This window comes from Gopherus evgoodei, chromosome 6 (assembly GCF_007399415.2).
Source record: "Gopherus evgoodei ecotype Sinaloan lineage chromosome 6, rGopEvg1_v1.p, whole genome shotgun sequence".
Classification (NCBI taxonomy): Eukaryota; Metazoa; Chordata; order Testudines; family Testudinidae; genus Gopherus; species Gopherus evgoodei.
In genome coordinates, this window is record NC_044327.1 from 48964914 (window position 1) to 48988111 (window position 23198).

Consider the following 23198-nt stretch of genomic DNA (forward strand, 5'->3'; position numbering starts at 1 on the left):
AAGCAGGAAAGGTAAAGTTCCTGTGGTCATCCAAAGATACAAAAGACAGACACTAGTATAGCAAAATACGTGACCTATCCCTATGCCCAAATTCAGAGGCACTGTATCTTCATGATAGTACTTAGGATCTTTCTTACAGATATAACAAATAGGATCTAAGCCTACTTGTTGTTCCTATCAGTCTGTATTTGCCTAAGTCACCCCAAGGGTTTGGTTATGGGAGACTGGAGTGCTTTGTTGATAAACAATGTATTTTTGTATTTCTTAATATGCCCTCTTGTATGGAGATATTTTGTAGGTTAAGAGAAAAAGAGCAGTAAGAAAAGGTAGAATAAAAGAAAAAAATAGAGATTTGGCTACCATTTCTCCCCGCCTACCCCTGCCCCAAGTGTTTTGACTCAAGGCCAGACTGTAAGTGACCCCAGTGGAAGGATAGGAGGCCTGGAAACAGTGATTAGAGTAAGAACTTGGAAAAATTAGTAGCTGAAACCTTGAAAATACACACTAAGGTAAGGGACAGATTATTTGTTCAACAGTAGCTTGACAGCTCAAGGCCTTTGTGTGTTTTACTAACGAACAATGTAATAAAAGTGGCATCTAATGAAATCTCAACTGAAGTTAAAAAAAGAGAAGAAACAGCAGTTTTTATCTTGGTGGAAGCAATTATTTTTAAAAGGCTTTCAGAGTTCTGTTTTATAAGATTTCCTCATGTTGGCTCTGTGAACCATTTTATGAACAAGTAGGCATAACAAAAGCCCTCTATAGATAGATTAGCTTCATCTCATGATAAAAAAATCTAGTTGAGATGATTACATCTTCAGCAATGACTCTGAGCAAGACAGAACAGTTCCTACACTGCTCCTATTGAAAGCAATGGGAATTTAGCCTTTGACTTCACTAAGGGCTTGCCTGCACGGCGACATTGTCAACAAAAAAGCCGCCCCCCGAAAGACAAAACTTTTGCCGACGTGAGTAGCAGTGTGAATGCGGTTTTGTCGGCTGGAATGTTCTCCTGCTGGCAAAGTGAATACCTCTCATGGGGCTGGAAGTATTTTGTCGGCCAAAGTGCCGACAAAATACTGACAGAAAGCATTCACACACGCTGACTTTTAGTGACAAGGCCGTGTCGACACAGCCTTGTTGCTAAAAGCTGCGTAGTGCAGACAAGCCCTAAGAGCAGGAGCAGGCTGCAGGTAATAGCCCTGTATCTAATTTCTCTCTGCAGTTTTGGCTGGACACAGCATACTTTACTTCCTGGCTTAGGCTCCAATTCAGAACTGTACTCATTTGCTTACTTAAAAGTAGGCATGTGAAGTACCTGGCTGAATGGAGGTCCTATTGCTATGTTCTACTAAACAACTGCCACCTTTCACAAATTGGTGATTGTATTTCTGTAGTAGATGAAGTGATTTCTGTCTCTGATGGGACTGATCCTGCAGCTCTTAATCACATGATGAACACTTACTTGTGCAAGTAGTTTCATTGAGTGGAATAGAGATTGGTAGCATGAAAAAAGGTCAGTAGGATGATGGCCTAAATTTGGTAAACATTTTAGGATCATTTGGGATTTACAGGAACTTTACCAACTGTTATTATTACTATTATTGTTAATTGCATCATTAAAGAAAAAATATTTTTTTGGATGATATTTAATCAAGTTAATATTTCTTTGTCCATTTTCCCTCAAGCAAGCTGTAAAGAACTGGACCAGAACATTAAATATTTGTATTAATTGTTTTCTTCCCTTTTTATGACATCTTAATGATACACTTATTTTTTTTACAGGAAAAGCTTAATGTCAGTAACATGGGACATCAGGTGATAATATTTGACATTTCTGTCGTAAGAGGCTTCTGGGAAACTCAAGTCAAGAAGTATAAAGAAATTCGAAAGAAGGAGAAGGAAAGATTAGCACAAAGCTCATTAGAGAAGTAAGCCAACCTACTATTCTTCTGTTTAACTGATTTCATTAACATATTTGTTAATTTCATTACATACAAAGGATAGTCAAATGATCCCAGGAATACAATTTAATTTAGTTGGTTAGAAAGTTGTGTCAACAAATCCAACCTCCCCTCAAATGACTGTAACAGAAATACAGCACAGATTATGTGTATATTGCCTTGTCTCATTAGTTACTGAACTTTGTATGTAGACTGCAATTTACTGATGGGATATTTTCTAGTTCATTGTATAGAGTTAATTAAAAAATACATACATGCTTCCCCCTTCTTCTATTCTTGTTCATGAAAAGTGCAATATTAAGCTACTGCATTTATTGTGAAACACATATGAAAATATACTTGTGAAATTCAATAGTAAGAAATGTGTTGTTGTGTTTGAGCAGAAGCAAAAAGGAAGAAATATATATGCATGTACAGTGTTGTTGATTACAATAGAGGAGAAAAGGGGGACTAGAACAAAAGAACTATCAAAGGAGCCTTCTGTTGTCCCAACCTAAATGCAAAACCAAAGGCTTGAATACAATACCGTTCACCCCTACTATTCAGACTGGTTGCTTTATTATAGTTTATTAATGATTTGTTTAAGTGATATTTCAGTTTCTTTGTGATCATCTCCATTAGAGTAACTGGAATATTATACCAGGAAGATAGTGTAGGCATAGGTGCTGACTCCGTGAATGCTCCAGGGCTGAAGTGGAGGTCAGGCCTGGGGCGATACAGGTGTCAAGTACCCTTCAGGAATGTAGAAAGTCACCTATGCAGGAGTTACAGGACTTGATTAATACCTTATTTATTGCTCAGGGAAGATAAAAAAAGAAAAGAAAAGAATCTCTTTGCTGAAAAGTGCCTAGGGCTGAATGGTGCCTTTGGTGGAGGGACAGCATAAATCGCTAGACTGAAATCTGGCTGACCTAGCAGGAGTTACTCCTGGAGTCTCTGGTGCGACTCAGCCTGATAGTAGCTACATCACTGTTTAAAAGCCCAGGACAAGGCACATAACCGAAAGCACTCTTGTCAAGGGCATCTGGCTATGGAGCAAACTTCCAGAGGAGATCAGGCAAATCCAGAATCTTTTGGAAATGCTGTAAAAATCTTCTTCTTTGAAAAAAAGTTTTTCCAACATAACAATGACACACTGACACCCCCTGCTGTTCCTAAATCACTACCAAAGACAAAACAACATACCCTAAGCAGAGCTTTTACCCCAAAAAGGAGACAGTGCCAGAGAGTCCATGAAGTCCCACAGGGATTTATCCATTGCTATTGATTTTACATAGGATGGACTCAGATACTTTCATGATGGGTTGCAGTATAAAACCCTAAGACAGTTAAGCTGCTTGAAGGGGGTGGAAAGTGCTGCTTTTTCTGTGCCAGACAGCTTCTCTGACTGCTCAGGGGATGAGAGACAGGCTAGTGGCCTCACCTTCGCCTTCTTGCCCCCTTTCAGGTAACTAGTGCCCACAAAGTTGTTAGGAGGAACCAGGGCCTGCACTTTCCAGCTAGACTATTGTTGGCCCCTGCAAAGGGGAAAAAGGCAGGAAAAGTCCATGCACCCTTTGGGCACCGATGTAGTGGCTGGCCGCAATCTGGCCCCTAATTTGTGCATCTCTCCATCTCTCGTACATAGTGTAGGTTTTCTAAACGTTCCGAACCACAGACCATTTTGTTTCCTATTTGTGTTGGCTAGTACAAAAGCAAACCACAACTGACATACATCAGGGAAATTCAACAGAGAGAAAAAAAGAGGGCACCTTAATATGGTGAGGAGTAGTTTTTTCTGCTGCAATGCAGCTAATTTTAGCTACCTCACATTTTGCCAGTGGACTAGGGCAAGACCCAGAGCTGTCCTGTGAGTCATGTTTTCCATGAAGACAACAATCTCGCTGGAGCTAACATCTGTGCTTCTCATTACCCATCTGTTCTACTAAAGTAACAGGGATTGGTGATCTGTTCTGCCCAATCTTACTGCATTCATTAGTGAAGTTCCAAATTCCTTCATTATAATTTCTGTACCTATGAAGGTAGGCCCAGGATTTGGCAGAGAATACAGCAATATATATACAGCATTTGAACTTTCTATAGCCACAAGGGAAATTTTTTAAAGCCTGAAATGTATACAATACTTTGTCCCACAGCACTAGGCCAGATTCAGATGCTCTTAATTTATGCTGAGAAGCAGCACACTGTCCATATAGACTCATAGACTCATAGACTCTAGGACTGGAAGGGACCTCGAGAGGTCATCGAGTCCAGTCCCCTGCCCTCATGGCAGGACCAAATACTGTCTAGACCATCCCCGATAGACATTTATCTAACCTACTCTTAAATATCTCCAGCGATGGAGATTCCACAACTTCCCTAGGCAATCTATTCCAGTGTTTGACTACCCTGACAATTAGGAACTTTTTCCTAATGTCCAGCCTAAATCTCCCTTGCTGCAGTTTAAGCCCATTGCTTCTTGTTCTATCATTGGAGGCTAAGGTGAACAAGTTTTCTCCCTCCTCCTGATGACACCCTTTTAGATACCTGAAAACTGCTATCATGTCCCCTCTCAGTCTTCTCTTTTCCAAACTAAACAAACCCAATTCCTTCAGCCTTCCTTCATAGGTCATGTTCTCAAGACCTTTAATCATTCTTGTTGCTCTTCTCTGGACCCTCTCCAATTTCTCCACATCTTTCTTGAAATGCGGTGCCCAGAACTGGACACAATACTCCAGTTGAGGCCTAACCAGCGCAGAGTAAAGCGGAAGAATGACTTCTCATGTCTTGTTTACAACACACCTGTTAATGCATCCCAGAATCATGTTTGCTTTTTTTGCAACAGTATCACACTGTTGACTCATATTAAGCTTGTGGTCCGCTATGACCCCTAGATCTCTTTCTGCCATACTCCTTCCTGGACAGTCTCTTCCCATTCTGTATGTGTGAAACTGATTGTTCCTTCCTAAGTGGAGCACTTTGCATTTATCTTTATTGAACTTCATCCTGTTTACCTCAGACCATTTCTCCAATTTGTCCAGATCGTTTTGAATTTTGACCCTGTCCTCCAGAGCAGTTGCAATCCCTCCCAGTTTGGTATCGTCCGCAAACTTAATAAGCGTGCTTTCTATGCCAACATCTAAATCGTTGATGAAGATATTGAACAGAACCGGTCCCAAAACAGACCCCTGCGGAACCCCACTTGTTATACCTTTCCAGCAGGATTGGGAGCCATTAACAACTACTCTCTGAGTACGGTTATCCAGCCAGTTATGCACCCACCTTATAGTAGCCCCATCTAAATTGTACTTTCCTAGTTTATCTATAAGAATATCATGCGAAACTGTATCAAATGTCTTACTAAAGTCTAGGTATATCACATCCACCGCTTCTCCCTTATCCAGAAGGCTCGTTATCCTATCAAAGAACGCTATCAGATTAGTTTGACACGATTTGTTCTTTACAAATCCATGCTGGCTATTCCCTATCACCTTACCACCTTCCAAGTGTTGGCAGATGATTTCTTTGATTACCTGCTCCATTATCTTCCCTGGCACAGAAGTTAAACTAACTGGTCTGTAGTTTCCCGGGTTGTTTTTATTTCCCTTTTTATAGATGGGCACTATATTTGCCCCCTTCCAGTCTTCTGGAATCTCCCCCGTCTCCCATGATTTCCCAAAGATAATAGCTAGAGGCTCAGATACCTCTTCCATTAACTCCTTGAGTATTCTAGGATGCATTCCATCAGGCCCTGGTGATTTGCAGGCATCTAACTTTTCTAAGTGATTTTTTACTTGCTCTTTCCTTATTTTCTCTTCTAAACCTACCCTCTTCCCGTAAGCATTCACTGTACTAGACATTCCTTCAGACTTCTCAGTGAAGACCGAAACAAAGAAGTCATTAAGCATCTCTGCCATTTCCAAGTCTCCCGTTACTGTTACCCCCTCCTCATTGAGCAGTGGGCCTACCCTGTCCTTAGTCTTCCTCTTGCTTCTAATGTATTGATAAAAAGTCTTCTTGTTTCCCTTTATTCCCATAGCTAGTTTGAGTTCATTTTGTGCCTTTGCTTTTCTAATCTTGCCTCTGCATTCCTGTGTTATTTGCCTATATTCATCCTTCGTGATCTGACCTAGTTTCCATTTTTTATATGCCGCCTTTTTATTTTGTAGGTCACACAAGATCTCAAGGGTAAGCCAAGGTGGTCTTTTGCCACATTTTCTATCTTTCCTAACCATCGGAATAACTTGCTTTTGGGCCCTTAATAGCGTCCCTTTGAAAAACTGCCAACTTTCCTCAGTTGTTTTTCCCCTCAGTCTTAATTCCCATGGGACCTTGCCTATCAGCTCTCTGAGCTTACCAAAATCCGCCTTCCTGAAATCCATTGTCTCTATTCTGCTGTACTCCCTTCTACCTTTCCTTAGAATTGCAAATTCTATGATTTCATGATCACTTTCACCCAAGCTTCCTTCTACTTTTAAATTCTCAACAAGTTCCTCCCTATTGGTTTCAATGGGAGTACTCCAGGAATAAGATATTACTCAGTGTAAGTATTTCAGAACCTAAGCCTGTGTTATTATGGATTGATATTGTACCTCTTGAAATTAATTTCAAAACTCCCATTAATTCCAGTGATGCAGGATCCAGCAGGCGTGGATTAAAACCGGGGTGGGCAAACTACAGCCCATGGGCCACATCAGGCAGTGGGACTGTCGTGCCCAGCCCCCGAGCTCCTGGCCCGGGAGGCTAGCCCCGGTCCCTCCCCTGGTGCCCCCTGTCCTCTGCAGCCTCAGCTTGCAATGCTCTGAGCAGCAGGGTTGTGAGCTCCTGGGGCAACTCAGCGGGAGAGCCAGCCTGACTTGGACTCTGTGCTGCGTGGTGACAGCGGTGGCAGCAGCAGCGTGGCCTGGCTCCAGCCGGGCAGTGCAATTGTAGCACCACCAGCCACCAGTGCTCCAGGCAGCGTGGTAAGGGGACAGGGAGCAGTGGGGGCTGGATAGAGGGCAGAGGAGTTCCAGTTGGTGGTCAAGGGGCAGGAGTATGGATGGTGGTCAGGGAAGGAAACAGGGGGTTGAATGGGGGCAGGAGTCTGAGGGGACAGTCAGGAAGGAGAGGGGATTGGATGGGGCAGCAGGGGGCAGTCAGGGGCAGTGGTTCCAGGGGCAGTCAGAGGACAAGGAGAAGGGGTGGTTGGATGGGGTAGGGGCCCCAGGGGAGCCATCAGGAATGAGAGGATGGGGTGGGGGGGAGTCCAGGGGCAGTCAAGGGACAGAAAGAGGGGTGTGTGGATGGGACAGGGGTCCCAGAGGTGCTGTCAGGAAATGGGGGGGGGGAGGATGGGGCAGGAGTCTGGGGAGGGCGCAGATAGGAGGTGGGGGCCAGACCACAAACCCCTCCCCTAACCGGCCCTCCATACAATTTATGAAATCTGTTGTAGTCCTTATGCCAAAAAGTTTGCCCGCCCCTGAGTTAAAACAATGTGGCCAAAGTCACAAAGAAAATGACAATTAATACAAAACTCACAATTAGAGAAAAAACCCTCTTGTCACATGACAGAATTTCCAAGAGATGTGTGTGCTTAAAAACCATGTATCAGCTACTGTTGCCCATTGTGTCTCCTGGGCCAGATTGTCAAAAGAGCACTCAGTCCAGTTTTCAAATTCTCAGTAGCCACAACTGTTGGTGGTGCCCTTTCAAAAATTCTAACCTTAATGCACCATCCTGCATTAGTGGATCCTGCAAAGGCTTATTATCCCAGCAGGAGCTCCTCAAAGCTTGATGGCTTTTAAAGCAGGAGCAGATGAGGTGGGAAGAAACCGCTCTCTGCAATTGGTAGGGAGTTACCTTCTGAGGGCTATTAATCCAAAAGTTTTTTTTCTCTGCTTTTAGTTTGTTTTAATACACAACACTTAGTGTGTTATGCTTTCCCCCAAAGTAACAGTTTTGCCTGAAAAGAAAAGAGCACTGACTGAATTCAGACAGAAAGTCGATCTGCTGAGTAAGAAAGTGCCATTTTTACAATCTCTCCTGGAGTAAAAACAACGTGGAGTCTTGTGGTGCCTTAAGACTCCTCATTGTTTTTGCTGAAACAGGCTAACACAGCTACCCCTCTGAAACTTGTCTCCCTGAGTAGAAGTTCAAGATAAATCTTCCTGCTTATATTTACAAGGTTATCCAGATCAGATTAAGAATCCCTGTTTTCAAGTTTATATAACAAACATTCACATGTTGTGCAATAGTCACATAGTATTATGCTGGAAGTGGTCTCCTACTATACTGGGAGTAGGATTTGGCACCTATAAATATTCATGTACTGTAAAGTCTACTTTGTGACATGTAGCCATAATCCTTGAGTAGGGTGTGCTGTGGACTGCACCATCCCAGAGAAGTGTTAGTGAGATTTTGCCTTAGACAGACATTATTTCTCCACTACTGCTCCCTGCATATGTTATGGGTGTAAGGATTTGGTATCAGTGATTAGTCCAGTATAGAATTCCCCCAAATCAGTGGGCCAGTGTTGTGTGTGTGTGTATGGGGGCAGGCATTATTAATACATGACCTCGCCTCCTTCCCACCCCTCCTCACCATCTTTTGGTCACGTACCTCCATGCAGAGATCAAGAGCAAGTAGTCCCTGCTATCCACAGAGCACAGGGAATGGACTTGACTTTGGCCAGGTTTCTTGTGTGTTAACATTGGCTAGGTTTCCTGCGTGGTCCTTCATCCCTGTGCAGGTGAGCAGGGGTAGTTCACAATCTGTCCCTACTTATATTGTATGTATGTTCACATAATATCTGAGAAACCATCCATAAAATCTGCCCACTAAAGAGACTATGATTTCTAACAACTTAAAAGAAAGAGACAGAAATTCAGCTTTAGATTTTGCTGCTTGTTATCAATCAAAACATTCATATGACTTTCCCAAAAGCCACTTCCCACATGGAAAGAGCAGGTGCCCATGCACCTAGTTTGTACTGATCACTGGGGCTCCAGATTATAAGGATCAGATTGGAAGTGATTCCTTTGATTTGTTTTGATGCTTTGAAAGGCAAGAAAATATTTTGCATCTTTCCAAGTATCCCTCATCTACAGATAAAGAATGTACCTGGGATTAAATTCCTAACAGGAGCCAATGTCTCCTGGTAAGGAGGGGAAAAAACCTCACTGTTTTAGGGGAGTCATATGTAGGACCAGATTCTGATGCCCTTCTTCACATTGAGTAGTTCCTTACTGCTCAAGTATTTCCACTGAAATCAATAGAAGTACTCAGTGCATACTCAGGGTGAGGAAGGGTGTCAGAATCTGGCCCACAGTGATCAGTTAGAAGTAGGGATTCAAAGAGAAGGCTGTTTCAAACAGCAGTAGGTCAAAAGGGACCTTGTAGTGTACAGTAGCTGGTAATTTGGTGTGTGACAAAGTAGTGCGCTATAGATTTACACTCCGCTTGCCACAAACTAAGTCTCCATATGGACAAAGGCCTGAGTTTAAAGGGACTTGCTATTATTTAGTCAAATTCTAAGCCTTAGTTGAAAGAAACTCTCAGTGAGTTTTGCTGGAGTAGAGAAAGCAGAATTTAGCTCTTAAAAGTTCTAAAACAGTCTCACTGTGAAAAATATAAGATTCTCCTTCATTTGTAATCCTCTGAGACACAAGATTTTACAAAGAGGAAACCTTACCTATGCAAACATGGATTCTGATAAAGGAATTCCATACATTTGTGAACTGTATTTATGTTAAAAGTGACAAAGATTATGAATCTTTTACTGAGAGTTCCACTCTAAAGTGTTAACAGCTTATCAGCAAAACCTAACTCTGAAGTATGATGATGTGAGAAATTGTGACTGGGTGTGTTGCCTATCTGGGTTCTATGATGAGAGGCCCTGGATTGCTGGGCCCTGGATCCACTTGGGCAGTCAAGTCAACCATCTGTTTCCCTCTTGGCTCTCCAGAGTTGTGAAATTAGAAAGAAAAGGATTAAGGAGTGGAGCCAATGGAGCTGGGCTGCATAAACAATCAGGACCAAGAGTAGGGTATGAAAGGGACAAGCAAACAAGCAGGGGTAGGTTGTGGAATGAACTCAGTTCTAGTAGGAAGTAGAGTGTGTTGAATAAGTGCTATAGAGGGAATGATATTTATTATGCCCCTAGTGAAAGAAAAGATTTGCTGTTGTTGCTATTCTATATTTTATGTCTCACACCAGGAAAGACTTTGTTTGTTTGGGTAGAGGTTGATTGTACCCCTGGTGGGGGACAGCTTCTGCTAGGACAAAGCTTTTTCTGCAAACTTGTTTGTATTTTGGAGAGGAACTTAATTGATTGAAAAGAAACTGACTTTCTACATAAGCAGGGAGGTTCTCTATGCTTCCCAAAGCACTTGAAAGTTGTGTGTTTGTATTTCAATGCACTTGGGGAGATAGAATTATGTGAGGTGCTTTTCGGAAATGGAGATGGGTTAGATAAACTCAGAAAAGCCGGTGTATTGCTAAATAGTGGGGCACTTGTACAGGCCAGCAGGTAGCTTAGTGTTTTGCCTTTCTGTCTCTTAAAACACTGGCCAGGAGTAAATGATTATTTTATTCAAGATCCCAAAACCTACCAGAAAACCTCATGGTAAATTTTCCAGAACATGGCTTAAATAATAAGCCACAATATGTTAGAAATGTATAGTACTGTATGTTCACTACATCTGTATAGAAATCAACACAAATTCTAGAGACTAGAGCCAGCAGCTAATGCGTGGGAATGGGTTTGGTTTAATGCAATGTCAGCATGTAAATAAAGACTATCATTTTAAAATGTAAGTAATGTTGTTTACAATACAGCTTCAAATTGGTTCTTCTACATTCTGATGATACTCAGTGATTTTTTTTGTTGCATCCTGTAATACTGAAGCATAAATAGAAATCCGGCATGCTGTCAGAGAAGCTTCATGTAGTATGTTAAGTGCACTCATCATGTGGAAATCTATCTCCACCTTCTGTGATCGTCTTCAAAAAATAAATAAATGAATAAAAGGTAAGTACCCTATAACTTACACCATAATCTACAATTAAAACACAAACACACTGTTAATACAAAGCTAAGACTGCACCATTAAGCTCTGAAAAATGTGGAAATGTCCAGTGTAGCTACCTAAGGTTCTCCTCAAGAAGTGGCTCAGTAAATACTCTTGGTTCATTCCCAGCCCACCAACAAAACATGAAGTGAATAAGGCAGAGCTTGCAGAACTGTCTCACACATTTCTTATCTTCACTTACTTTTTCAGTGTGTAGCTAAGGTAACCATGAGTTGGACTCTTTCTGAATGTATGAAAAAAGCATGGACAATATTCAGTTAATGTGCAGCGTGTAACTTTTTTTCAAAGACTTATAACTTTGTTGATCAAAACTAACTCTTACTAGAACACTCAAAGCCTCTCCTCTATTTCTCTGCTGGACTTTATTGTTTGAGTTCCAGTTGTTTTACTGCTTGTGACTATTTTTTTTAAGCTATAAGATTTTTTACAATAGTGAAAGTATTTTATTTTTGGTCCTTCACTGAGCAAAAAGTGGTTCAGCTATTTTTGAGAAACTTTCTTACCACACTTAGACCAAATCAAGTGTTTTAGAAAATTATGAATACTTAAAAAATTGGTGGTTAGAACAGAAGTAATTATACAAAGCTAGCTACCATTTTAGCAATATAATTTGTTTTTGTTCATGTGCATTTGCTCATATAGATCTTTATACATAATATAATTAACAGAAATATAGTTTTCTGTCTGTTACATTGCAGCTCATATTCTTCAGCTGCTATCCTGTACAACAGGGCAGTAGCTTAGGATGGGAAGAAAAGAATACTTGGAATTATGGGGGAAATTTCATTAACCAGAATTACTTAAACTGAAATTTGGTCCAGATTAACAATTCTAATTTTGCAAAAGATTCCATGGGATCATTTAATTAACCCAAGTGGCTAGGTCTTCAGGTGAGTCTCACCCGACAGATGACATGTCAGTTAATACAGTACCCTCACATACTTTGCTAGGCTATTTTTTTTAGCAGTGATTCTGAGGGAAAAGTGTCATGTAATGAAATATAACACCACTTCCTAAAGCACTTATCTCTTCCTTTGAGACCTCTCATCCAGCCACTGAGTAGGTCTTAAATTATGCTGGGGAAAGGATTTTAGCCACTCACCCTCAAAAATGAATGGTATCCTCTCAGTTAATGACTCTGAAATCCTTTTGGATACTAAATCCAGTCACCCTACTACTTTTCCAAACAGGTCACTCCTTCAAAGAATAACATTATTTATACTCATTAATTATTTGTATTTCTTCCAAAGTGAAATCTCTGGAGAATATAAAATGGCAGCAGCACAGAACTTTCCCATCCTCATTAGGGGGAGAAATGTAGTTTGTTTGATCTTCACACATCAATATAACAAAGGGATTTTGGATGGTGCGGGGGAAGGGGTTAGGCTAGGTCTTACTGAAGACAAGATGAGCAATAACCAACAGGGCCTGCTCCAGGCACCAGCTGAGGAAGCAGGTGCCTGGGGCGGCACATTCTGAGGGGCGGCATTCCTGCTATTCAGGGTTCAGGGGGCAGCAGTTCGTTGGCCAATTTTTTTTTTTTTTGCTTCGGCAGTTCGTCAGCCAACTTTCTTTTTTTTTTTGCTTGGGGCAGCAAAAAAGGTAGAGCCGGTCCTGATAACCAAACCAGTAACTCTTAAACAAATAGTCACAATCTCTGCTGATCCTACTCTATACCTCAAAAATACTACCTTAAGGGCTTACTGAAAACTGATACTTGCTTGGTCTGTAGTGAGGTTATCACAATGTTGGCAGGTTTCTATGGCAAGAGTGACTTCTGTTTCAATAAGGTGTACTTATTCATATAACTAGCTATCAACACAGAAATAACCTCATTGAAACCAGTGTGACTACTTCTGTGCTTAACATTAGGCATATGCTTAAGTATTTTGCTGAATTGAGGCCTCAGATCATACTGGAATGATCTCCATGCCCCAAAAGGAACACTCCCCTTTTTATGCTGTACTCATGCCACATGCCCAACTGCACTGGGCCCAGTTGTGGCCAAATTATCTCTTAAATACCATGAGAATGATAGCCATCTCTTTAAAACAAGTGAAACATTAACTAGCAGTTAGGATATGACAAAGAGTCCTGTGGCACATTATAGACTAACAGACATATTATAGCATAAGCTTTCATGGGTGAATACCCACTTCGTCAGACTCATGTGTCTGACGAAGTGGGTATTCAGCCCTGAAAGCTTATGCTCCAATATGTCTGTTAGTCTAAAAGGTACCACAGGACTCTTTGTCCCTTTTTACAGATCCGGATAACATGGTTATCCCTCTGCTACTTAATGGTAGGATGAGGATCAAGCTATTACACAGCTTAATAACATCAACACTTTTACTAATTAATAAAAAGAACAAAAAATAAACTTTAGGGGTTATGAGGTTTGTATCTCTGTAACTTTCTTACATGTTGCTGTATTGGTCCCAGAGTTATCCAGCGCTTTCAGAACCCAAAGCAGTGGTAACTTTTTATCTCAATAGCCAATAACAATTCATTATTTTCTTTATTAGCAAAGCAGCTTCAGCAAAAACATTTCAAAGTCAGTTCCCCATATTTCTTCCCCCTTTTCATGAATCTGTTCTTTCACTTTATCTGTCACACTCAGTAAAAATTGCAGTGTGCAGCTGGTTTTGTTCTGTCTGCCTTAGGCAATAATTTGTCCTTGCTATGTGGTATCCTCGCTTCCATTTAGGCAGGGGATGGTGCTATGTACACAAGATGGTTGCAAGTTACGTCAAATCCAGTTTTCTCACACCAGGATATTAGAGAGACAAGGTGGCTGAGTTAAGAAGTTGGTCCAATAAAAGATTTCCTCACCATTTTATGCATTTGTTGTAGGGGAAAATGTGTTCCTGGGATTTCCAGGGCCTTTAAAAGAAAGCCAGTCTTCAAAACAAAGCATTTAGACTGGAAACCTACTTACTTTCCTTAGAGAAAAGTTAACAGATTTAAAAAGGACTGGAAGTGTTAAATAGTTGCTGTTGGAGTATTTTCTTAAAAGAACCCTTATCCCCCTCTCTCAGCCCCTGGCGCCAACCACCCAAGAATTTGTTGCACTGTTTTATAGAATTTTCTCACTCACAACAGAGGCTTTTTTTGTTTTTCGAAGGCATGCATGATAGCATTTGATAGCAGAAGTGTGATAATACATAATTTCCCTTATATGAGATTGTCAGAGATAAAAGTTTATTTTGATAAGGGTTCCATAAGAAATAATGGCAATCACACACTTTAACAGTGACTAGCTAGAACAGAGTGAGGAACCCCTAGATGTCCCTCTCACCTTGGTCTGATATTACCTGTAGCATACAATTGACAGATATATCATTACATTTAATGATGTTTATCAATTTGTCTGTGAAAATTCCAGGGCCGCCCGGGGGGGGGGGCAAGACGGGCAATTTGCCCCAGGCCCCGGGCTCCGCAGGGGCCCCCACGAGAGCTTTTCGGGGCCCCTAGAGCGGGGTCCTTCACTCGCTCCAGGGAGCCCGGAAAACTCTTGCAGGGCCGGGCCCAGGAGCTTCTTCCGCTCTCGGTCTTCGCTGATGGTGAGGGTCCTTCCGCTCCAGGGTGGAAGGACCCCCCGCCAGTGAATTACCGCCGAATCGGGTCCTGCCGCAGAAGTGCAACCCAGTCTTTGGCAGTAATTCAGCGGCGGGGGGCCCTTCTGTTATGGGACTCGCCACCGAAGTGCCCCGAAGACCTGCGGCGGGAGCCCCCCCGCCACGGAATTACCGCCAAAGAGTGGGCTGCACTTCGGCGGTGGGTCCCGCTTCGGTGGTAATTTGCCTGTGGGGGGCCGCCGCCGCGGGTCTTCGGGGCACTTCGGCAGCGGGTCCTGGAACGGAAGGGCCCCCCACCACTGAACAGGGCCGGCTCTAGACATTTCGCCGTGTGGGGGGCGCCCTGCCGCTTGCCGGTCCCTCGGCTCTGGTGGACCTCCTGCAGGCATGGCTGCGGATGCTCCACCGGAGCCGCGGGACCAGCGGACCCTCCGCAGCCATGCCTGCGGGAAGTCCACCAGAGCCGCCTGCCACCAAGGGCCCCAGGTGCCCGGAATCCTCTGGGCGGCCCTGGAAAATTCTCTGAATTTTTTATCTGGCATCAGATTAGACTAGTAGGTTGAATAAAGAGCCAGCCATTGATTTATGAGTAGGCTTGGCAGAATTTAATTTTTATTTTTTTCTAATTTTGATGGATAATATCAGCATTAACTTTAAAGCTTTTTTTTTTTTAGATTTTTACCTATTTAAATTTTCACAGTTGTCAGTAATTAATGACAACAAAGATGGAGATTAAAAAAATTAAAGCTTTATAACTACTAAAACACAAACTGTCAACATCACATCAAAATATACACAGTAAATATACTTAAATCAGTCTCTAAGAAATTGTCAAGAAGTACTTGTCTTACTTTGCCTATCTGTACATTTAGATTATTATAGATGAATTTTTTTTGTCTGTTTGTGTGTGTATGGTGAAAATCGATGTTTACTAATAAAAATCAAATTCTTCCAAGCCTATATAGAAGTATTTTTCTGTGCAAGGAAAGCTGTATTGATTTATATTTGGTTGGTGATGCAGCCCCAGTGGTACAAACAATGATTGCAAGTGATTAGAACATCTGCCCTTGGAATTGACCATGTCTTTATTCTGACACATACTGGATAAAATCGGACATGTTTGTTGCCCCATTGGTATAATTCACTCTCCATCCGCATGCAGTATTTCTCTATGATGCTTAACCTGATGACCATGTGAGATCGTTTTATAAAAGCTCTGAAGAGCATATTGCATTAAGCTGACATTAAAAAGCTATGTAAAATTTCTTCTTTCCTCTTACATCACTGTGTGATTATATTCATGCTGAATTTGTCATCAAGTTTGTAGTTGTCATAATTCTTTTGCATTCAGTCTCTCTTTTGCTGCATTGATCAATAATTGAATTTTCAGAGGAACTGCATTTTACTCAACTAACAATGTAGTATTGCCTCTAAATGTTTGTATTTGCTTGTTACCACAGTTAAAGGTATTAGAGCTAAATCTTGCCCTTTGTGGGTTTTATTGTGTTATCTCAAGTCGTCCCTGGGTTGGGAATAACGGTCAGCATGGAGGTGGCCTGCTTCTGGGCTGGGGGAAGATTTTTATGATCCCACCTCTTCTACTTACTTCAGGTTTCCTGAATTCAACCAGCTAGAGATGAAACAACCATTTATGGGACTGGCTGAGTAAAGGGCAAGCAAGGCATAAAAAAGCCAATTATCAGTTCACTGAATTATCACAGTGAAATTTTTAATTCTTTGGTGGACAATCAAGGAATTCCATGGATGTGTGAGAATTGTGCCACAGAATCAAAATTCAACAATTATAGAATGCATATACCTGGAAGACAAGTGGAGGAGGAGAGTACAAAGAAGGAGCAGTACCGCAGTGGTATCTAAGTTAGGATTATTTCCAAGATATCAGAGAAGAGAACTCTAGGGGTTTAGGTACTTTTTAGTTTTCCCCTTTTTAATGGTTCAAATCCTGTTGCTTTTCTTTTTCTCTTCCCTCTTCTTCCTTCTGGGGTTTATTTTAATTTTTCTCTGCACACTTCTGTTTTGCCCACCTTTTCACTCACAACAACAAAAAGCTTTTATAGTTAATTAGATGCACTCACTGGTAGAATAATTTTAGAAAATAGCATGTAGGTGTCTTGGACCTATTTTTCTCAATGTATATTATAACAGTATTTTTTAGATTTTTTCCTACTTGTTCCTGTGTGAACTCTCTATTAACTCTTTCCTTGCCACTGCCTGCTCCCTGTTTTGCCAGTGATTTCTGGGTTCATGGAAGGGCTCGTCTCCATTACCAAATTGCATCAGTATAATTTAAATTGGCTTTTAAACCAGTATGGTTAAACTGGGGCAAAAGGGTCTGTGGAGACTCTTCTTTTGGTATAGGAATGGCTTATTTTGGTTTAGTTACACCTGTTCCTTAATTGACTTGAGCCAAACCAAAATAAGCTACCCTTAAATCAAAATATGTGTCTCTAAAATCACCCTCATTTATATTGATGCAACTTTTTCACGTAGTCAAGCCCTAAGTATCGTTGATGTTGAAATTAGCAGGGGTAAAATATATTATCTAACCTTTAACTTCACCTCTTCTATGATGTACACACGATAGTTTTAGACATTTTTTCTTTTTTCTTTTCTAGGTAAAAACTCTTTACTTGAATCTAAAAAGTCAGGGGAAAAAAATTATTTCCAATGGCTGGAAAAGGTTGAGAGAATATTTTTCCAGTTGCAAAATTATGAGCATAAACCCAGGACCAATGTAGGGTCTCCATTGTATGCATATATATTGGTAACTTGTTTAGTGTGAGCCTACTCCTATTGAAATCCAATGGCAAAATTCATATAGGATAGGCCCCTATATGTGAGCATTATTTTCTGGAGCTGATCTTGTTCTCATACGCATTAAAGAAGAGCCTACTCATCTGAATTCTACTATTCATCCTTACAAACCCAAGCAATACTCTTGGGCCAGGAGTTATAAAAATGGCCTCTAAATTTACATGCATAATTTGCATCTTTAGTCATTTGCCTACGCAAAGATGCCTATGCCTTTCCAAGTGCAAGCAGGACTGTTTTAGTGCAAAAATCAAATGGATTTCCATCTGATTTGTGTGCATTCAAATGTTATTTACATGTGTGAAATGTGTGCACTAATTTGGAGGTAGGAGTGAGTCTCCTTTTAAAATATAAGACTTTAAGTTTTTGAGTTCTGTTATTTGAATTCATAGAAACTCTTTATCTGAACTATTTCAGGATAAAGCAAGAATGGGACTTTGTACTAGAGTGCAGAAAGAAAGGCATTCCACAATCTGCATACCTAAAGAATGGTTTCATAGATACCACTGTGAAGATTTTGGATAAAACTGAGAAGAAAACTCAGCTCTGTAAGAAGAGTACTTTGTCAGACGAAACAGATAAAGAAAGAAGCAAGTTTATTTTTCAACTTTCTGGAGAGCACTGGACGGTAAACATAGTCTGAGCCTTTTTCTGCAGTGTTTGGCTGATTAGCATGGCACATTTTTTTTTCCCCTAACAAAACATTTTATGCCAAAGCCTGACATTCTAGTCCATTATGAATAGTTTTCTACTGTATTAGAAGTGAAAATAATATTACCTTCCTTTCTTGCTATAAGTTAATAACATTTTTAGTTTTAAAATATGTTTGTGACAGGTTGGATCACAGAAACCCCTTTGGGGCTGCCAACTGATGTGCCAAGATTACTTCTGCCCCTGTTTTCCCTGCCAGCTTGGGACTCCAGCACCCTGTCTTGCTGAGCCAGACACATCAGTCTGCTCCAACACAGACCCAGGGTCTGAACCACATGTCCCAAAGCCGCAGATTTAACTTAAAGCTGCTTAGGAAGTGTTCCTGTCTTTAACACTCAGATGCCCAATGTCAACTGGGGTCCAAACCCCAAATAAACCCATTTTACCCTGCATAAAACTTATACAGGGTAAACTCACAAATTGTTCGCCCTCTATAACACTGATAGAGAGAGATGCACAGCTGTTCCCCCCCCCCAGGTATTAATACATATTCTGGGTTAAATATTTAATAAAAAGTGATTTTATTAAATACAGAAAGTAGGATTTAAGTGATTCCAAGTAATAACAGACAGAACAAAGTGAATTACCAAGCAAAATAAAATAAAACACGCAAATCTAAGCCTAGTATATTAATAAAACTGAATACTGATAAAATCTCACCCTCAGAGATGTTTCAATAAGTTTCTTTTATAGACTGGATGCCTTCCTAGTCTGGGCACAATCCTTTCCCCTGGTCCAGCACTTGTTCCAGCTCAGGTGGCAGCTAGGGGATTTCTCATGATGACCGCCCCATTTGTTCTGTTCCATCCACTTATATATCTTTTGCATAAGGTGGGAATCCCTCTGAGTTCCCATCATTCCTTCTCAATGGAAATACACCAGGTTAAAGATGGATTCCAGTTCAGCTGATATGAACACATGTCACTGTAAGACTTCATTTCCAACTTGCCAGCACATACATATACAGGAAGACTTACAAGTAAAACAGAGCCATCTCCAGTCAATTGTCCTAGTTAATGGGAGCCGTTAAAATTCCAAACCACCGTTAATGGCTCACACTTTGCATAACTCAATAGGACCTCAGAGATATATTTCATATTTCTAGTTTCAGATATAAGAGTGATACATTTATACAATTAGGATGACCACACTCAGTAGATTATAAGCTTTGTAATGATACCTTACAAGAGACCTTTTGCATGAAGCATATTTTAGTTACATTATATTCACACTCATCATATAATCATTAAAATTATTCTTAAAATCATAGAGTGCAATATCACAATGTTGATCATTAATTCTGCACTTATGTGTATAATGTAGTCCTCTGGAAAGCTTGGTAGTAAACTATCACAATACAATGGGATTGTTCCCTAGTTCCACCTATAGCACAAAGGAGACGGCAGTAACGATATTAGCTTAGGTTGGCTTGTCAATTACTTTTAAAATATCCAAAGGTTTGCTTGCATTCCTTGATGGTTCAGAGACAAATTTTGTTCTGCATTTGTTTAAAACAAAATCATAAGTAGAACTTACCAGTCATGGCATAGTAGAAATAACAGTTGGCATTGCTTTTCTTGATACTTCAGTTTAGAAGTGAGACAAGGAGTCCACTTCCTCAACTGATGCCAATCAATTAGTAGTGGAGTTGGTTTGTAGAAAGATAAAAGTGTTCTGAAGCATTTTCACAATCAGAGATAATTATTTATGTGTGTATTAGAACATAAGAACATCAGAACGGCCGTACCGGGTCAGACCAAAGGTCCATCTAGCCCAGTATCTGTCTGCTGACAGTGGCCAATGCCAGGTGCCCCAGAGGGAGTGAACCTAACAGGCAATGATCAAATGATCTCTCTCCTGCTATCCATCTCTATCCTCTGACAAACAGAGGCTAGGGACACCATTCCTTACCCATCCTGGCTAGTAGCCATTTATGGACTTAACCACCATGAATTTATCCAGTTCTCTTTTAAACGCTGTTATAGTCCTAGCCTTCACAACCTCCTCAGGTAAGGAGTTCTACAAGTTGACTGTGCACTGCGTGAAGAAGAACTTCCTTTTATTTGTTTTACACCTGCTGCCCATTAATTTCATTTGGTGACCCCTAGTTCTTGTATTATGGGAATAAGTAAATAACTTTTCCTTATCCACTTTCTCCACATCAGTCATGATTTTATATACCTCTATCATATCCCCCCTTAGTCTCCTCTTTTCCAAGCTGAAGAGTCCTACCCTCTTTAATCTTTCCTTATATGGGACCCTCTCCAAACCCCTAATCATTTTAGTTGCTCTTTTCTGAACCTTTTCTAGTGCCAGTATAACCTTTTCTAGTGCCTATTATGAGAAAAGGGGGGAAATCATAAAGCTACTCAGGCCATGTCTACATCTAAAATTTTGCAGCGCTGGTTGTTACAGCTGTATTAGTACAGCTGTATAGGGCCAGCGCTGCAGAGTGGCCACACTTACAGCAACCAGCGCTGCAAGTGGTGTTAGATGTGGCCACACTGCAGCGCTGTTGGGCGGCTTCAAGGGGGGTTCCGGGAGGAGAGAGCAAACCGGGAAAGGAAACCAGCTTCCCCGCGGTTTGCTCTCTCGGTCCCGGAGCCAGCCAGCAAACCGCAGGGAAGGAGACCTGCTTGCTCGGGGTTCCGGGACCGAGAGAGCAAACCGGGAATGCCGCGGTTTGCTCTCTCGGTCCCGGAGCCAGCCAGCAAACCGCAGGGAAGGAGACCTGCTTGCTCGGGGTTCCGGGACCGAGAGAGCAAACCGGGAACGCCGCGGTTTGCTCTCTCGGTCCCGGAGCCAGCCAGCAAACCGCAGGGAAGGAGACCTGCTTGCTCGGGGTTCCGGGACCGAGAGAGCAAACCGGGAAAGGAAACCAGCTTCGCCGCGGTTTGCTCTCTCGGTCCCGGAACCCCGAGCAAGCAGGTCTCCTTCCCTGCGGTTTGCTGGCTGGCTCCGGGACCGAGAGAGCAAACCGCGGCGAAGCTAGTCTCCTTTCCCGGTTTGCTCTCTCGGTCCCGGAACCGCGAGCAAGCAGGTCTCCTTCCCTGCGGTTTGCTGGCTGGCTCCGGGACCGTGAGAGCAAACCGGGAAAGGAAACCAGCTTGATTACCAGAGGCTTCCTCCTTCCACGGAGGTCAAGAAAAGCGCTGGTAACTGTCTACATTGGATTACCAGCGCTGGATCACCAGCGCTGGATCCTCTACACCCGAGACAAAACGGGAGTACGGCCAGCGCTGCAAACAGGGAGTTGCAGCGCTGGTGATGCCCTGCAGATGTGGACACTCTCAAAGTTGCAGCGCTGTAACTCCCTCACCAGCGCTGCAACTTTCTGATGTAGACAAGCCCTCAGAGAGTAACTTTTGTCTGCCTAGCTATTTAATTAGTGGCATGTCTATACTACTGCAGCAAGAGCTGCACAACTACAGTGTAGATTGACCTTGAAACTGTGGAATTCCTACAGAAATGAAGGACCATCACAAACTTTATCACTTTCTGCTATAAGAGCATGCTTCTTTGACCTTGCCTTCTGTGATATAAACATATAGAAGCATCTGCAGTTAAAAACTCTCCAACAAACCCTAATAAAACAAAGTACTTCACTGCACCCACTATTCTCTCCCTGGAGAGAGCATGAAAGAGAGTGTTAACCATACATGACAGATGTTAGTCATAATGTAATGCACTACTGGAAGGTGCTGAGCTATTACGTTGATGAGGATGGTAGAAGAACATGTATAGATTAATGTCTGGAACCACAGTTTTGATTGAAGTGTAGATTTCCAGTTCACAGCTAGAGCTAACTCGACAGCAAACAGTAAGTACTGAATAGTGCTGGGACAGTGGATCTAGTGTATTAGTCTACAAAACTTTTTCCAAGTAGTGTCATTTGAATCTTCCAGGTTAGTAAGGTGTCCATTATGGAAATATGTCCAGCCAGGAATTAACTATTATATGGTGTACTCGCCATATAGGAAAGAAAACTTCTATGTGAGAGTAACATCAGAATTCATGCAGCTGATACATAACAGTCATCTCAGTCAGATAATGTATTTTATATTGGGTTTCCACACGAGCTGTGAAAACTGAAAGAACTTTAGTGGATTTAAAAATAGCTTTCCAAGCAGTATCAGTGATACAGAAATCAAAATGGTTACTCCAGACCTCGGGGTATTGATGAGGAACTTATTCTATACTCTCATCTGTTGTATGATTGAGGATGTGAGTCCCTTAATATTAAATAATATTAAATAATTTAGAGATTAAATAATATTTTCAGCATTTTAGAGCTCTTTATCTATGTCTATATTATTAGGGAGAAAATAGCTGTATTTGAAAGGAATGGAGTATTTCTGTTGGACTTGATAAGTGGTTATTACAGAGACCTTGAGTTATCCTAGACCTTGAGAGACCTTGAGTTATCCTAATGATGCCCCTTGTTAACTAATGTCAAAAGGTTTTGTGTTTATAGTTGGCAAGAAACTAGGTATGTCCAAAACAGGTCTGAGCAGTGATGAATAAGTTATGAATTTTAAAGCTTTGTTTTCATCTTTGAATTTTGTTAAAAATTGATGGGTTGTAAATTGTAGTTTGTTGGATATTCCCCCCAATTTCTTAAAAATAATTTTTCATAATTGATTGTAACACTTACCTTTTCCTCTTGCTTAATTGGTGTCATTGCCCACATTTATTATTATTTTAAATGAGAGTTTATTTTGGAAATACAACTAAAATAAGGAGACATTGGATGATCCCTTAGAATATGTGCTAACTACTTATGCTAAACTATCTGTTCAATCTTGTATTTGGCTCTGACACTCTAAGTACCTTTCCCAAACCTGAAAAAGAGCTCAGTGTAGCTTGAAAGCTTGTCTCTCTCACCAACAGAAGTTGGTCCAATAAAAGATATTGCCTCAGTCACTTGTCCAAATAAAATAGGAGGCAGAGCAAATAATGAAGAACAATGCTGCTAGTTTCAAAAGGATTAAAATCATTTGGGATTAAGGACAACAGATTGCAAATGCTGTTTAACGTAGACTGATGTAAAATAATTAGTCCTG

At 41.3% G+C, this 23198-nt stretch overlaps 1 protein-coding gene across 1 annotated transcript in view; it reads left to right on the forward strand.

Annotated features, from left to right (window-relative positions):
- The window catches only part of LRRC2 (leucine rich repeat containing 2), an 82470-nt gene that overhangs the window by 6868 nt on the left and 52404 nt on the right, over positions 1-23198 (forward strand). Inside the window, exons 2-3 of the mRNA XM_030567861.1 lie at positions 1786-1931; positions 17842-18052. Of these exons, the coding sequence (XP_030423721.1) occupies positions 1807-1931; positions 17842-18052 (336 nt within the window). The 5' untranslated portion in view covers positions 1786-1806. The remainder of the gene's footprint in view (positions 1-1785; positions 1932-17841; positions 18053-23198) is intronic.